General features: G+C 33.4%; 1 protein-coding gene across 1 annotated transcript in view; it reads left to right on the top strand.

Annotated features, from left to right (window-relative positions):
* LOC139518036 (26S proteasome non-ATPase regulatory subunit 1-like) overlaps positions 1–11791 on the top strand; it is a 187524-nt gene extending 175733 nt beyond the window's left edge. Inside the window, exons 26-30 of the mRNA XM_071309678.1 lie at positions 69–245; positions 8179–8355; positions 9948–9998; positions 10420–10566; positions 11619–11791. Of these exons, the coding sequence (XP_071165779.1) occupies positions 69–245; positions 8179–8355; positions 9948–9998; positions 10420–10566 (552 nt within the window). The 3' untranslated portion in view covers positions 11619–11791. The remainder of the gene's footprint in view (positions 1–68; positions 246–8178; positions 8356–9947; positions 9999–10419; positions 10567–11618) is intronic.
* The last annotated feature ends 6866 nt before the right edge of the window (positions 11792–18657 follow it).

The following is an 18657-nucleotide window of genomic DNA, read 5'->3' as shown; positions in this document are numbered from 1 at the left end:
CTAAGATTTACAGAAGTTGTTATTGGAAAATGACTGACTTTGATTAAGATATATGTTGTATTATACAGATGCCGATTCTAGAGTTCAAATCTAATGCTAAACCATCGCATTATGCTTATCCTCCACCATTGGAAGACAAGAAAGAAAAGGCAAAAGAGAAAGTAGAAACAGCTGTTCTTAGTATTACAGCCAAACAGAAGAAGAAAGAAGCAGAAAAGAAAGAAAAAGAAGAGAAAATGGATGTGGTAGGTTCCAAAAACTGATATATTTTGCTTAGAATTACATCCCATATACATGATGTGAATTGTTGATTGACTAGTTAAATAAATAATCAGAAGTATTGATAAAAATAAAACAATTTTGTTAATGTGACTTAGGCACTACCTTAAATGTATAACAGGATTTTTGGGATATTTTGGTGTAATTTCTTAAAGAAACAAACATTTGAAGAAAGGCAACTCTGCCAGGTAACTTACACAACACAGAATACATTTATATGTAAAAAAAAAAAACACAGAATATTATCTTAATTATCCCTACCCAAGTCTGTTCACAAACTTATTGAATTCTCTTTTACGAATTCAAGCAAAAGTAAGTATGATCCCAAATGCTGAATAAGGAAAATTTTCAAATTTAATGAAGGGGCCTCGGTGCCTGAGTGGTCTAAGTAGTTACTACTGTAATCACTAGCCAGTCAACTGAGGTTGTGCACTCGACTTGACTAAGATTGTCAGTTTTCCTATCAAGGGCTGTGGTTTTAAAAAAATTGGCCTCCACGAAATAGCAAAAATGCGGTGCTTAAAAGTGGCATTAAAAGACACCAAAAATCAAATCAATCAGATTTAATGAAAGTTCTACTTGATCATGAAAATTCAGCTGTTGTCTGCTCTTTGGTCGGGTTGTTGTCTCTTTGACACATTCCCCATTTCCATTCTCAATTTTACTCATGTGAATACATAAGGTTATTTGTTACCTGACTTTCAATGTTGGCAGAACTAATCACATTTTCTTTAAAAATAAATCTGTAACCATCTTTCAAGCTCATATATGCTAGAAATTGTATATTATAAAAAAGACATTTGGCAGTTTTGAAAACAGGAATTTATATACCGGTATACACATTTTTATGATATAGTATAGATTTTGAATGAATATTTCAAGGTTATAACTATTTTTGCTTGAGTAATAAGTAAAAGAAATTATAGTTATCTAATTTAATGTCGTTTAAATGGTGTTATTTTATTAAATTCCTTGCCTGACAACATAAAATTTATTGTAACTTGAAATTGATGCATGTTCAGAGTTTTAATTTTACAATTTTTGAAAGTAAAATCTCTTCCACATTTTACAATCCATATGACATAGAACATTTCTCTATAGGAGGAATGTAAACCAACATGTTTTTGTGGATACCTTTCTGTGTTTCTATTTTCTACTTTGGATTTATATTTTATAAAATCCATGTTTGACACATTTGCTAAGATTTATATATACATTTATTTTACCATTAAAATCACAAATATAAATTGCTCTTGTAGTCCGGCGGCTACAAGCATATTTCAGACGAATTGTGCACATCCTGTTACAAGCATGAAATTTGGCATAGACCTTCCTCAACTATTACTCTTTTATTTCAGATAGGGAGGCATTTGAAAAAAATGTCTCACTTCCGGTAAAATCCAAAATGGCGGACGTCATACTTATATCAGCCCAATATCGAAGGCTAGCGTGTAAAAATGTGTTATTATCATGCTACTATCATAATATTTGGTACAGACCTTTGTTTTTTACTACTTTTGGATAAATTAAATAGATTAGATGCCTTCAGAAACCCCACTTTTGGTTAAAATCCAATATGGCTGACATTGTACTTAAATAAGCTTATTTTTTAGGGAGGGTAACTGAAATGTATTTTAACGCTTATACAAACCTTGGAACTGTCTTCTTATTGGGCGATTTCAATTGCAAGATAGAAGGACCGCGATATAAATTTGTGAATGACAAAAGGAGTAACTTACTGAATTCTCAATTAGAGGCGACTAGTAGTGTCTCACTTCACACACTAAGTTTTGCCATTGGTCCTATACATACCTTTCAGTCTTACGATGGTGGTCCAAAAACTGCTATAGATCACATAATAACTCAAAGAGAGAACATTTGTTATATATCCGAAGTTTTTATTCCTGATGAAGATATATTCAACGTGTCGGACCATAAACCAATAATATGCACGATTGAACTTAACGGTTACCGTAGATCAGACAATTTAAATCAGAATCCACTTTTAACACAGTTAAGTGAAAAAGTTGCTTGGACGAAGGCGATTGAACTTAATTTAATCACGGACTATTCCTTTGCCGTTTCTCAAAATCTTTGGAGTGTCTGTGCACCATCATCACCTGCAACCGCAGCAACTATTGAGTCATACTACAAGACTATTGTCGATGCAATAATGACTGCCGATCATGATACATTACCACATAAGAGCTTCGTCAAACATCTTAAACCGTATTGGACGAACACTGTCAAAATTAATCATGCACATATGAGAAAGCGTCGTGCTGATTGGATTGCAAACGGCAAAATACACAATAGAAACAACTATTTCTTCAGAGCATACAAGGACGCTAAAAGAGATTTCAGGAAGGAATTAGAACTCGCATATAATGCTTATATGAAAGACTGTGCACAAAAACTCGAAGAATCTATAGACTCAGATCAGAAATACGTATGGTCAGTTCTAAAAAGTCGAAGAAAACAAAAGGTTATTTGCCGTGAACTTCGTGTGAATGGACGTACATATACAGATGATAATGATATATGTGAGGCTTGGGCCGACCACTTTGAATCTATATTCAAAACCGATAGAACTTTGCTCAATCCTGAAAGAGAACAACATATGAAACAAACAATTGCTGATATTCGAAACTGCTTTAAAGCAGTCAGTGAAAATATTACGGAGTTTGAATATGACGAAGTTTATAATGTTTGTAAAAAGTTAAAGAATAATAAATCTACTGGTTTGGATAAGGTTTCATACGAACACGTGAAGTATGGTGGAAAACAACTACAAAAACATTTGTGCGCCTTATTCAATTTGATAATTCAAAACTGTTATATACCCGTTGATTGGAAATCAAGTGTTATAATTCCACTGTTCAAAGGTGGGAATAAAGACAAAACTGACCCAAATTCTTTCCGAGGTATATCGCTAACAAGCTGCATATCGAAGATTTTCGAGAAAATACTCGTACCTCATTTAGAACCTCTTCAACAAAACTTTCCGCATCCGACACAAATGGCTTATCAGAAATTGTTATGCAGTACACATGCATCGTTTACTATGCAGGAGATGATAAGACACTATATCGAAGGCAACAGCAAAGTCATTGTTGTTCTGATGGACAGTATGAAGGCATTTGATTCATTGTGGCATGACGCTCTCCTACTAAAATTAAAAGAATATGGTGTTTGTGGAAAATTTTGGCTTCTGATTGATGAAATGTATCGTGGCATGAAAAGTTCAATCTTATTCAATAATAAACTGTCGAGATGGTTTCAACTACAACGAGGAGTGCGTCAAGGAGGTGTGTTATCAGCCGTTCTTTACTTAGCTTTTATCAACGACTTACTTATTGAATTGAACAAAACGAGTTACGGTACAATTCTCTATGACATAAGAGTCGCATGTTCTGTACAAGCGGACGATATAGCTCTGATGTCTCCTACAAACAAAGGAATGCAAACCCTAATAAACATTTGCCAGTTGTTTAGTGAGCGATGGGCCTTCAAGTTTTCACCCAGTAAGAGTCATGTATTACTATATGGAAAGTGCCAAAGCAACACTATTGATAGACTCTTTCTATATGGTTCAGAAATACCAATCGTCAAATCTACTAAACATGTCGGTATTCTCTTAGAGAGTAGCTTTAATTCTATGGAACAAACGATAAATGCGTGTCATATGTTACGTGCAACTACTATTTCCATTATGAACTCTGGTGTCCATCCAGCTATCTTGAATACATCCACATGTTTGAAAATTGTAAACCAATTAGCTTATACAAGGGCACTTTATGGTTGCGAACTGTGGAACGATCTAACCAAATCTGAATTACTATTGCTCGAACGAGCTCACAGATTCGTATGTAAAGCAGTACAAGGACTACCTAAAAGGTCCAGATCAGACAAGTGTACCAGCCTTCTTGGATGGCTCTGCATTGAGTGTTATATTGACAAATGCAAACTTTTATTTTTCGGCAGATTATGTAGACTGAACTCAGCTCATCTACCAAAGCAGATAATGATGACCAGACTGCTAGAATTTAAATACACGTGTGTGGACAATCAGCTTGGTTTCATTCCTGATATGTATAGACTATTTATTAAGTACAATCTCTTGCAATATGTTGTAAATCTTATTGAACTTGGATCTTTTCCTTCAAAAATTATCTGGAACAATGTAGTGTCGCAAAACATTCACAAGACTGAACAATTGAAGTGGCTGGAAAGGATTTCAAACGACATTGACTTTAACTTTTTCAAACTTATCCATCCAGTCATTAAGTTACATAAAGCATGGATAATTGCTAAGAGATATCCAGATCTAAGAGTAGCATCAAAGTACATTATCGACTTGTGTGCTATTGTTCGTATTGAAGCTGAACAACTCCTATGTGAAAAATGCGGGAAACTGTTTACAAACGTTTTAGAACATATACTATGCTCATGTGATTTTGTTCTCGATAACAGAAATGAAATGTGGAGAGACATTATAAACATAAACCCAATACAGTTTAGTGTGTATATGGACAGCCTATCGTCTCTAGAATTCACAGCCACTATTCTATCCTGTGACACTATATACGAGCTTGATGACGACAAGAGTATTGCATTCTCAAAACTATGTGTCCAGCATGTAAACAGCACATGCAAACTCTTTTATCGATAAACTGATGATCATTAGCGACAATCAAAATTGCTTAAATATGTGCCTTTGATACTTTGAACTGTCTAAATATGTTTGTTTTTTTGTATTTTGTTCTAATGTGTATATATGTTATGACATAATCTCTGTATAAGAGGAAATAAAGTCAATAATAATAGTACTAAAAATTATTTAAAATTATTACTATTTGGCCAAGAATACATGTTTATTCACAGTCACCATGACATGCACACATCGCAGTGCACGGGATACCCGATTTTCCACATTAAAAATGACCGCGGAATCCTTTCTTACATCCACAATGTATAAGCTTTTGACAAAATGATGAGGCCTCAAAAAGAGTTTTTCAAAAGTTATCCTCTTTGTCCCCGCCTGGAGTGGGTAGCGTAAGAGCCAATCCCAAGCTCGTCTCCCTAAACACCTGCCTAAGTATATTGCATTATTTACATGCTGGAAAAGACTAGACCAAGTTGAGGGAATAGCCTCGAAAAGCCGTCCCTGTTGCGCAAATAGTTATTTTCTTGCTTCGTTAACCATTTTATACCCATCTGCTAAGTTTGTGCGATATTACAGTAAAACCCCGGTGATTTAGTCTGATTAATCATCATTCTTTTTGTTAAAGTCACATCTTCAAATGCAATCAATGTCTCCCACATAGTCTTTTCCCCCCTTTCAAGCAAAGAGAGAACCATATCACAACAGGTAAAGACATGGATAACAATAAGTGTTTCAGATCATCCAGATCACTCATTGCCTAGTGCATTTGAAAGGCCATTGATAGATATTAATCCAAAGTCTTTTGCCCTCCCAAACACAACGTCTACCCCTATGTCACGGAATAGCGAAACAGTATTGACAACATCATCATTAACGACTGTTCGAATCATGACTCGTTTAAGTGCGTGTTTCACTGCACCAGACACATGCACCATGATTTTAGTGTCTGCCTCTAAATGTGAACTTGGTGCTGAACTTGAAATACATTACGTGGTGGATAAATAAGTTAATAAATTCTGCAAAAACACATATTTTCTTGCCTTGTTAACCTAATCTGTTTCTTTTCTTTTATCTTCCAACAAAACCAGTATCGTTTTCAATGACATTAAACATCAAATCCATATGGTGATGTTGGCTGGTCAATCATCATTTTAAATGCTATAGTCACATCTTCAACTCCATTAATGTCACCAACGCAGTTCCTTTTCCAGCGAACGTGTTATCTTTTAATGCCTAGTGCATTTCAAAGGTCATTGATTGATATATATCTTATACTTTTCCCCTTCTAAATGCAAACCAAAGTTTGTCTGCCCTATGTCACGGAATAGCGAAACAGCAATGACATCAGTATCGACTGTTTGAGTCATGACTCAGTTAAGTCTATGTTTCACTGCATCAGACACATCTATCTTGATTCTAGTGTCAGTCTCTTCGTGTAAACATGGTGCTAAACTTGAAACATCATCAAGTGGTGGATAACACTAAACATCCTGAGCATTTGTTGCTTCAACTACCTTGTACTCAAAATTGTATTGAGCAAGCTCCTGTGAATGAAAACTTAAAAGTTCTTTCTTACTGTCGTCATCTCTCAGAAAACTTTCCCAACTTTGAGGATGTTTTTAATCCTGGGTTCGTCTGTGTATTCCCTTTCCCCTAAATGTTGCCCTTGCTTCTTTTAGCAGCTTTAAAACTACCAGTATTTCGCTATTCCGTAACAAAGGGGCAGACGAACTATTGATTGTATTTGGGGAGGCAAAAATCTTTGGATTAATATCTATCAATGGCCTTTCAAATGCACTAGGCAATGAGTGATCACACACTTTTATTTCTGACCAATACCTTATGACGGGTTGTGATACAGTTCTCTCTTTGCTTGAAAAGGAAAAAAAAGACTGCGTGGGAGACATTAATGGTATTTGAAGATGTGACTTTAACATAAAGAATGATGATTGATCAGCCTAAATCACCGGGGTTGTACTGTACAAACTTATCAGATCTAACATGATTAACGAACCAAGAAAGTCAATTTTTGCACAAAAGGGAAATCTCATTTTTTAAGTGAGGCTATTCCCACGACTTGTTCTAGTCTTTTCAAGCATGTTAAACGTGTAATATACTAATGCAGCTGTTTAGTCAGACGAGCTTTGGATTGACTCTTATGCTACCTAGTCTTGTCACTAATGGATTGCGAAGGGACAAAGAGGGTCCCTTTAAAAAAACTCTTTCTGAGACCTCATCATTTTTTCAGAAGCTTGTACATTATGGATGTAAGAAAGGATGCCGCGGTTATTTTTAATGTGTAAAATCGGGTCTCCCGTGCACTGCCTTGTGTGCATGTGGTGGTGATTGTGAATAAGCATGTATTCTTGGCCAAATAGAAGTAGTTTTAAATATTTTTTAGTACCAAAGTGATTTTATTTTGTTTAAATCAATCAATCCAAAACTCTACATCGAAGAAATAGATTGAGGACTCATCTTTAAAATTTACGTCATATTTTTACCGGAAGTGTCAACTTTATATCTTAGCATTTACAACATGCTAGAATAAGTGGTTTTGGGGATAACTTAAAGCCAAAAGTTTAATGATCAGCACAAAATAAAATCATTTTTTTTACATTTTGAAGAAAGTTGAAAATTTGAATAAAAAATTGATATTTCTCTGTCCGCCATTTTGGATTCTTCCGAAAGTAAAGGTTTTTAAGACAAATGTCTTATACATTGTCTCCATCAGAAGCACCAAAGAAAGGTTCATACACAATGTAATTATAGTAGCAATACGTTAAAACACATTTCAATTACCCTCCCTAAAAAATAAGCTTATTTAAGTACAATGTCCGCCATATTGGATTTTAACCGGAAGTGGGGTTTCTGAAGACATCTAATCTATTTATCCAAAAGTAGTAAAACACAAAGGTCTGTACCAAATATTATGATAGTAGCATGATAATAGGACATTTTTACACGCTAGTCTTCGATATTGGGCTGATTTAAGTATGACGTTCGCCATTTTGGATTTTACCGGAAGTGAGACATTTTTTTCAAATGCCTCCCTATCTGAAATAAAAGAATAATAGTTGAGGAAGGTCTATGCCAAATTTCATGCTTGTAACAGCATGTGCACAATTTTTTACAAAGCCGCCGGACTATTGCAAATAAGATGCTTTACAGTATATTCAATAAAACATATACAATTTCATTTTAAAGTAGGATTTATTTTATCTTTCATTCATTAGGATGACGAAAAGAAAGATGATGAAAAAGAGAAGGAAAAGGCAGATGATAAAAAGGAGAAAAAAGAAGAAGAAAGAAAGGAGGAAAAAATGGAAGAAACACCAATAGAAAAGAAGGAAAAGGAACCAGAGCCAACATTTCAAATACTAACAAATCCTGCTAGAGTTATGAAACAGCAGGTTTGTACAGATCATTATACTACTCATGCTCACCTATGTAACCCTCAAAGGGTTGTTTCGTGGGTTATTAATGTGCAGAGAGAATGATCCTCTCTTCCTACGAAACACCTAATTAGACATCCAATGAAGTATATGAAAATAGTTTAATTGATGGTCATCAAAAGACCAAAAGTGACCATATTTCTATACCTCAGTCATCCTTGTAAGTCTAGGTTAGTACCAGAAAATCATCAACATATCATTTTCAGGTCCAAAACAAAGTACGTCACCATATGATGTTTTAAATCACTCAAATGATTACCAATTATTATTAACCAACTTACTACAATATGTATAGAAATGCCCATGCTTTATAAAAGGAAAATTTCAACATCTGGTCATTATGAACGGAGAAATTGCTACAGCCAGTCATTACGAGATCTCAGTCATGCATTACGAAAACTCAGCCATGCATTACGAAATCACACCCGTGCATTACGAAATCACAGTCATGCATTATGAACAGATGAAACGGGACATCGATTAAATCAAAATGTCGTTTATTTCTTTAAATAAGTGTGACATTTTTTATTCTTTTTTAAACTTAATATCGTAAAAACAAGTTTAAATGATGTTCATTGACATTGTTTTGTAACGACTTGAAACGGAAATATTTCACAGCCTTTTTCGAGTACGACTTTCGATTATTATCACTGCTTCATTTCCGTTGTTCATTCCTCAGAATGCAGACTTTAGGTAGAATAGTTAAACTGTCTGATTTATTCTTCCCAGCTACTTTTTATTTGCTAGATGAAATGAATTTTAATAGCATAAAATTAAGTACTTGAATGAGAAATCAGAAATTACATCTGACAGTCACAATGTTGACTAAAATTCCATGCGAAATCGAATGCGAAAAGACAAGTTGAAGTTCAGCTATGAAATTCCTGTATCTTCTTCACGGTAAGTTTCTTACTCTTTGTTTACTCGAAGAATTAAAACCATTTAATAAAAATGTTATGCAACGGGCTTTTCTGTATTGGTCCTGTTGTAGTAACTGTTTGTGGATAGCTGTATAATTTTGGATCCGCGACTCGAAGACTGTTCTTGAATGAAGTTGCCTTTTTAGTTGGTTAATAAAAGTATCAATATATGGACTTTTTCATATTGGCCCTGTAACATGCCCTTGATATTAATAATGGCCTCGGACAGTTGTAATGGCCCTCGGCGTTGCCTCAGGGCCATTACAACCATCCTTGGCCATTATTAACACCTCGGGCATGTTACAGGGCCAATATGAAAAAGTCCATACATTAATACTATATTAATGTACACATTTATTTTTTATTATATTATATAAATTGAATATTTGTGAATACCAACTAAAATGGCAACCTGGAGTGTCAATTGACAGTTAAATTAAGCCAATTTTTTTACATGAAGATTACATTAGAATTACTTACAGAATGTCAAGAAAAAAATATATTTTGTTCTGTTCTTATCCTGTTCCTTGCAATTTATCTTAACATTCTTTTCACACAGAATTTAACATGTTTATTTTTTGTATTTTATGACTTGTATAAATGTGCTAATAACTTTTCTTATTATTTTAGTTGAAGGTTGTTAACATGCCAGAAGGAAGTCGCTACAAACCAATCAAGGACGTAAGTTTATCTTATTATTAGGAACTATGATTTATGTCTGTTTTTTTCCTCTTTTTTTGGTTTTAGGAAATTTACAATGAAGTTGTAGTAACATCAACTTTCAATTAGTACAAATGTTCATTATAATGTTATATTTTAGAAATAGGTGCCAAATTAGTGTTTTTAGTGTAGATTTTGGTGTTCACAGACCAAAATGATAGTAGTGCAAGCAGGATATGTTGTCATGTTCTTTTTCACTTCCAGAAAATAGCAGATTTCTGTAAATCATTTTTTGAGTAATCTCTTTTTCTATAAAGAACACATATGATTTAAAAGATAGCAAACAAAAGAACTTGACTGAAGAAAGTTATAAACTCGCCTAAATTTGTATTTCAATCTGTAAACAGTTTGAGGTATGATATAAGAATATTTGTATTTTTAGGTTAGCAGTGGTGGAATCATATTGTTGAAGAATTGTAACCCAGATGAGAAGGAGGAGATAATAGAACCTGTGGCTACTGGGGGACCTAAAGCTGAAGAGGAGGAAGAACCTGAACCACCAGAGCCATTCGAATGGACTGAAGATTAGGTAATAAATCAGTAGTCACATGATTCTACTGTCTTAGATCTTTGCATACTATATATATTTGTCTAATTCGTAACAAATATGTATGGAAACTTTCTATTTGCACTTATATTTGGGCCAAATGAGGGCTTTATTAAGGATTGTGGTAAATTTTTGGGTATTGTTCAGTTTGACGGAGTAAAAGTGGGACGAAAGATACCAGAAGGACAGTCAAACTCATAAATCAACAATAAACTGACAACGCCATGGCTAAAAATGAAAAGGACAAACAGACAGACAATAGTACACATAACACAACATAGAAAACTAAAGAATAAACAACACGAACCCCACCAAAAACTAGGGGTGATCTCAGGTGCTCCAGAAGGGTAAACAGATCCTGCTCCACATGTGGCACCCCTCGTGTTGCTTATGAGATAACAAATCCGGTAAATAGTAAAGATATGCATGTCAAGGTTAAATACATAACTAAGACACTAAACTAACTCTGTCTTTGTACCCACTGATGTTATATTTGAGGATAATATGATTTAGATTTTGTTCCATACACTTCTTTTGTCTCTTATAAAGACTCAAAAGCAAATGAAATCTGAACAAATTTTGGTATTGGATTTGAAGTAAAATCCTACATTTCAATAAAATCATCTGCTCAGTTCAGCTACATTCTCAACACATGCAGGATTTCTAATACATGAAGGATAAAAGAACATTGATGTAAGTACAAATGTTGAAAAAAAACTCACAACAAAACATATCATATCAAATGTTGTCTGCATGGCATTTATCTGAAATATTTCTCAGTCTACAGGTACTTATTTATTATTTTCCCTTTTTTATCACTGAAAAAAATGAATTTAAAATAGATATTGAAGAACTCAAATCAGGATATGTTCATTCTCTAACAAGTATGTAAACTCATTTAAATCACCATTTGATCTGAGTTTGTGATCTTCAAAGATATATAGAATAGATCTTAAATGGCACTTTCCTTATTTTTATTATTAAAAATATGTTAAGTTAGATATGCAAATAATAAAATATTTTTTAAATTTCAGATTATTTGTGGAAGCCAAGTTTAGAAGAAGAAATATCACAAGATTCTAGACTGTTAGTGCTTGTTTTGACATTATATATTGTGTTGTCAGCATAATTTATTGTGAAAAAAAGACTTGATTTCAATGATATATTTGTTATAGTTTATGTCATCATTAAAGTAAAATCCCATTAATATCTCAATTTGTAAAGCCATCAATGATTTAAATTAAACACCAATCCATCCATCCAATAAAGACAATTTGTGTTCTGATTATATAAAAGGTAAGTGCAATAGGTGCTCTGTATTTGCGCCAATGATACAGATAAATACAGGTTAACTGTAAAAATAGTACAGAAGCTTAAAATAGTGTTATTCAATAGGGGACTTTTAATAATAAAACTAACTTCAAAAACACAGATTTTGATTGCATGACAAAACAAATTCCTCCAAAATCAGTCATCTTGATGAAAGCACTATATACTGATACTTTTTCAATAAGAATCATTTAGTAATAATGTTAAAACAGTTCGGTAATAAATTAACGTTTTGATACCACCTGAAACAAGAATGTGTCCATAGTACACGGATGCCCCACTCGCACTATAATTTTCCATGTTCAGTGGACCGTGAAATTGGGGTCAAAACTTTCATTTGGAATTAAAATTAGAAAGATCATATCACAGGGAACATGTGTACTAAGTTTCAAGTAGTTGTGACTTTAACTTCATCAAAACTACCTTGACCAAAAACTTTAACCTGAACTTCACACTTTCATTTTCTATGTTCAGTTGACCATGAAATTGGGGTCAAAACTATAATTTGGCATTAAAATTAGAAAGATCATATCATGGGGAACATGTGTACTAAGTTTCAAGTGGATTGGACTTCAACTTCATCAAAAACTACCTTGACCAAAAACTTTCACCTGAAGTCGGACGAACGAACGGACGGAAGCACAGACCAGAAAACATTATGCCCCTCTACTCTCGTAAGAACTATACACATGTAGGAATCACTTATAGGGCAATTCTGGAATGCCTTAATTATATTTTAATAAGACAATGTAAACATAAATTAAAAAGAGATGTGGAGTATGTAGAGACGTCATCTCAAGGACACAAAAATCAAAAAGAGATTTATAGAGCAACAAACAGTTAAAACATAAAAAATTTGCATACAGTATGCCATGCTCGAAATTGTTCAAAGTAAGTTGGTCTTAAAGCAGAAGGTAGCTTTAGAAAAATTATTTATGAATATATTGCACATTTTAATATAAGCCATACAAAATATATAAATCCAAATCTTATTCTGGAATATGTATGTTCTAAAATGCTACACCTACTTTGAAACCTTGAGAACATGCAATTATGTACACTTTTCTTACTGAATATAATAAAACACACAAACACAATGTGTTTGTACTGAATGGTGCAGTTACCAGCTCAAAATTTTATTTTTAAATAAAAAATATCTCCCCTACTACAAAAGTCCAAGCTAAATTATAAAGTACATATGAAACACAAAAAGAAACTGCTTGGCAGAATCCTGCAGAATAAACTGACTGCCAAACTAAATAACAACAATTGTTACACAATCTATTTAAAATCCCAGTTAAAAAACCACATTGCACAATCTTTTAGACTCACTCCACATACCAGACATAAATACATTTGCTGTAAACTCAGTTTTAATTTGTTTTCTTAATTGTGCGACAGAAAAAAAACCAGTAGCTATGTTAGTACTTTGTATCAAGAATTAATTTTTTTAGTACTCAAAAGACTTGGGATAATTTATATCCTGAATAGCAACTTCGCTGCAAGATGCTAAAACCATAATTTTCTTGGTTTATTGGTCAATGTTAAATTTTTATAGTTACACTAGTTTCTTATGATACTTATATACAATAAGTCTACTATTTCTGTGTATGTAAAGCTATCTATGTGGGTTTATATAGGACTTGGATTTTGATAATTTGTGAAACTTATGTGATATCTGTAGTAAAACTTTATAGTTTTAAACACTCTCAACATTAACTTCAATCATAATCAGTCAAGCAGTCTCCACATGTTTATTGTGGTTGTTTGGGCTTTTTTATCGAGATGCAACTTCTGGTTCAGACAGCTCATCATGGGGATAGTGATCTAACTGCAGCGTTTACTAACTACTTATTAGCGTTATATTTCAGAAGGCCAAAGACATGGATGCTTTATTTTATGAAGTTTCCGTCTGTCATTTGTCCCTTGTCCATGACCTCATTTTCATGGTTCAGTGACTACTTATGTAATGTTAATTTCTCTCTGTGTGTACCTTGTGAGGCCTGCATGCCTGTCAGACAGTTTCATCTGTCCTGGACCTCAATTCATGGATCAGCGAACAAGGTTAATTTTTGTGGTCAAGTCTTTATCTTAGATACAATACGCAATAAGTCTATATCTGGAACTAATTGTCAGGTGAACATTGATATAAGATGTGGTATGAGTGTCAATGAAACACTCTCCACCCAAGTCACAATTTTTAAAAGTGAACCATTATAGGTCAAAGTACGGTCTTCAACACGGAGCCTTGGCTCACCGAACAGCAAGCTATGATGTAAATGTCCAGCTGGCAGATTTCATCTTATCTTTGCTTCATTTTCATTATTCAATGTTTAAAGTTAAGGTTGGTTTTTTTTTTGGTCTTCTTTCTTATACTATATGCAATAAGTCAACTATATTTGGTGTATGGAAAAAAGTAAAATCACAAAAATAGTGAACTCCGAGGAAAATTTCAAAACGGAAAGTCCCTAATCAAATGGCAAAATCAAATGATAAAACACACCAAGCGAATGGACAACAACTGTCATATTACTGACTTTGTACAGGTATTTTCAAATGTAGAAGATGAGGGGTTGAACCTGGTTTTATAGCGCTATGGAAATATTTTACGATACACATGTCAGTCTGGCAGGTTTAATTTCACCTTGAATTCATTTTCACAGTTCATTTCTCAGTGAACTGTTTATAGTGTTTTGTTCTGTTTTTCTTACAATGTCCACAAAAGGTCAACTGTATTCAGTTTATATGTCTGTTTGGTAAGTATTAGTTGACCATGACCTCATTTTCATGGTTCATTGTCAATGTTAAGTTTCATGGTTAAGTTTGTTTGTAAGATGCTATGAGCAATATTTCTACTATATTTAGTGCATTGATAGAATGTAAGGTGTACATGTCTGTCTGGCATGGTTCATCCGACCTTGACCTCATTTTCATGCTTCATTTGTCAATGTTTAGTGTTCTTGTTTAAGATAGTTTTTAAGAAACTATAAGCAATGTGTCAACTATATTTGGTGTATAGAATGATTGTAGGGTGAACATATATTTCCGGTTCGGTCTATCTTACCTTGACCTCATTTTCGTGGTTTACGTTTAGTTTGTTTGATACTAGTAGTAAAGCTTTATGCTTAGGACTATCAACATACAATCAAGGTTCAATAAAGTAAACGAGACATTTCATCACTTTATTTTGCCATAGTGTCCCCAATCTTAAAGCTTAACATTCCCTTTTTCTCAGTATCTTCTTGGTTTTTTTTTATAGAAGAATAAAAGGTGATGTCGATTATATCTTAAATAAACAGCATCCAAACAACTACACAAACCTATATCGGTGTCATCATTATACTGTAAACTATTTATCTAATAATCCAGTAACCGGGATCATTTAAGTGTTTCATCATTTGAAATTTTACCCTGCTACGATGCTGGTTATAAGTCAAGGCTTCACAATAACACAAATAGATGTAGAAGTTAACATACTACTACTGTTTTGCTCCCTCTAGAGTTCATGCGATTCCCTTCGATTTTGTGTTTTATCTTTATTTGTATATTTCTCCTCCTGTTGGGGTTCGTGTTGCTGTTGTTCCCCTAATTTTGACAGTTAAGTATTGAGTTTATTTTGTTCAAAAAACGTTGTCAATATAATGGAATTTGATTGAATGATTGTTGGTTGCTTAACGTCCAGTAGCAAATATTCTATGCATGTTTAGGACGGGAACGAGTTAACAATAAATACAATAGGTAGGTCTTGTAAAGGCAACAGTAGTATACCGCTGTTCAAACTCATAAATCCATGGACAAAAACCATGAGCGAAACGCATTAAATATAAGAGAACAACGTATTGTAATAGAGACCATACGGGATGGTAGTCGGGGAAATTTGAAAATGAGGGTATATTGGATAGGGACATAAATGTTGTCTTTCAACAGACCACCTACGGACCTATAAAGAGTTATTGCAAGGGTTCTTAACGCGCAAAGAGCGTCACACTCTATTAACATGGGGCATTGAATTTAACGTCCCCATTCTGACCATACATGGCAGCAAACTTGATACATTCCGCACAGCCATACTGACGCCCCACTTTGATAAGCGTTTTACTGCCGGTCACAAGAAGACTAAGTGACCATATTTCTATTCCAAGTCAGCCTTGGGGCTAATGGTATTTGATGCGACTGTCATACAAGTGAGAGGTTTAGCTAGCTTTAAAACAGTGTTATCATTCAAACACCGTAACCGTAGAGGTAGAAAAAAAGCGAAGGGTGAATTTTTTTCAGGACCAGACCCTGGTTCTTCGTTATATTTGGATCGAAAAGATTCAACGACTCTTTGGTAGGGTTATGCCCCTATGAAAATTAACCGGTGTCGGTTAGCCACCAAAATTCAGAAACCGTAAGTGGTAGACACCTAGGATCTTCACCAATCCTCATAATTTCATGTGACTATGAACAAATTATCAAGGTAAAATTGGTGTGTTGACCTTGACCTTTGATCTAACACCTTGTTATGGGATAATCTCATGATGATTTTGAGCTTTTGATTAGGGACTTTCTGTTTTGAATTTTTTCTCGGAGTTTGGTATTTTTGTGATTTTTCCTTTTTCTTAACCGATTGAGGAGATTTGAACATCAGTAAACTATTGTTTTCTCTAGTTCATTGAAATTTACCAGATAATAAGGTATTCAAAATCTTTGTTCTGAAATAAGGAAATGCAGTATGATATGTGCAATCGAAGTGAATTTATTGTACAAAATTTTAAATTGATAACTGGTATTTCAAAAGAAAGAAAAAAACGGTATGCAAAAATTGTTAGCTGGTTATTTTTTTAAGTGTAAAAAAAAAAGTGTATTAGAAACAATTTAGATTGTTTAATAGTAAGCTGAATAGATTACACATAATTTTAAATGGTCTGGTCAAGAATGTATTTCCTAAAAGCAATGTGTGAACTCATGGAGCAGGAACTATAGACCAAATAATCTTCATATTATCTTTTAATAAGTTTTTTGAAATATACATGCAAATGCATACAGTCATGTTTCCATTTTTTCTGGAGACATAAGCATAGCACGCCTGCATCACTTGTATTTTAAAACATGAAGTCTTTACTGCATATTGATAAACAAAAAATGTTGATTTAACGGATGCACAAATTTATAGTGTTCCAAATAGTCCTTAGTATTGTATGGTTTCCCAAATTTACATGTTGTCCACCTGTACACTTCCAACTCACCTGTTTTAAATATTATTTATTTTCAAATAGTATCTTTGTGTGAATAGAAAGACTTAATTTTGTTACAAAAGGCATTAAGATTTAAGTGTGTTACTGGTATTTATGTTGATTTGTTTTTAAACAAATGACGGTCAACATTATAAGGCTGGTATCTTTGATGGGTTCATTTTACAACTGCTGGATCGGTGTCACTGCTGGTGGAGGTTTCCTCTCCGATATCACAAGCCAGTTATCACCACTCCTGTGTTGACATGGATTATCATTTGTCATATTTATAGACCAACTAATTACAAAACTTCCAATTGTTCAAACCACTAAGGGTTTTTTTTTAGAAAAAAAACTACCTTATCTGTATTTGGCAGAATCATTCGTAATTGTTGGCTCTTAAACTACGTACTTTTACATTTTGTTTATTCGAGCGGTATTGATGAATCTGCTGTAGATGAAACTGGATAACTTTCAGAACTTTTATGTGAAGTTGATGAGTCAGCAAATCATATAAGAATGATTAAGGAATAAGGTCCATTGTAATTTTACTTAGTGACTATTTTTTAAAATTTTGATCTGTGCAAATGTGGAATTGTTTTGTTAGTAGATATAGATGAGCGGTTTTTTTTCCCCATTTTTATAGACTTTCTCTGCTTGGATTAATCTTCGAGTTCGCTATTGTTTGTTACATTATTTGCTAAATATCAATCGATTTTGTTTTAAAACAAAAACACTTTATGTACTATGGACTAGATTTTATAGTGTAGTCATAGGACTATAGGTTCTACTGATGGGACTTCGATTTGCTTAGACAGGTATCCAGAACTTTGGAGTCTGTATAATTATCATATCAAATCACGTTTGTACCGTCTGTACAAAAGAAGTTTATTGACATTCCAAACAACAACATCATCGAAAACAATTACCACCTCTTCAGTTATCATTATGATAATAATTACCTGTAAATTATACTGATAATTATATAATACTGATTGGTGTCATTTCATTATACGTTTCTATGTGACAAACGTGATAAAAACATTAGTACCCACACAATTCATTTCAAAACAACTTTATAAATAAATCACATATAACCGGATTTTTTATATACGGTAAAGAAAAGTCATCGCAATATGAGAACTGTATATGTCTTCTTTTTGTTCAACAAAAGAAACCTAAATTGACCGACAGTAAAACTTAAAATAATGCATCACATTTGTAAATAAATTTATATGATTGATTTTGTTTGCTGGACATACACTTAGTCTTTATTAATATATATGATTGATTTTGTTTGCTGGACATACACTTAGTCTTTATTAATATATATGATTGATTTTGTTTGCTGGACATACACTTAGTCTTTATTAATATATATCATTGATTTAGTTTGCTGGACATACACTTAGTCTTTATTAATATATATCATTGATTTTGTTTGCTGGACATACACTTAGTCTTTATTAATATATATGATTGATTTTGTTTGCTGGACATACACTTAGTCTTTATTAATATATATCATTGA

Source organism: Mytilus edulis, chromosome 3 (genome assembly GCF_963676685.1).
Source record: "Mytilus edulis chromosome 3, xbMytEdul2.2, whole genome shotgun sequence".
In the NCBI taxonomy this organism is placed as follows: Eukaryota; Metazoa; Mollusca; class Bivalvia; order Mytilida; family Mytilidae; genus Mytilus; species Mytilus edulis.
Note: the sequence above shows the minus strand (reverse complement) of the source record. Positions and strands in the feature narration are given on the sequence as shown.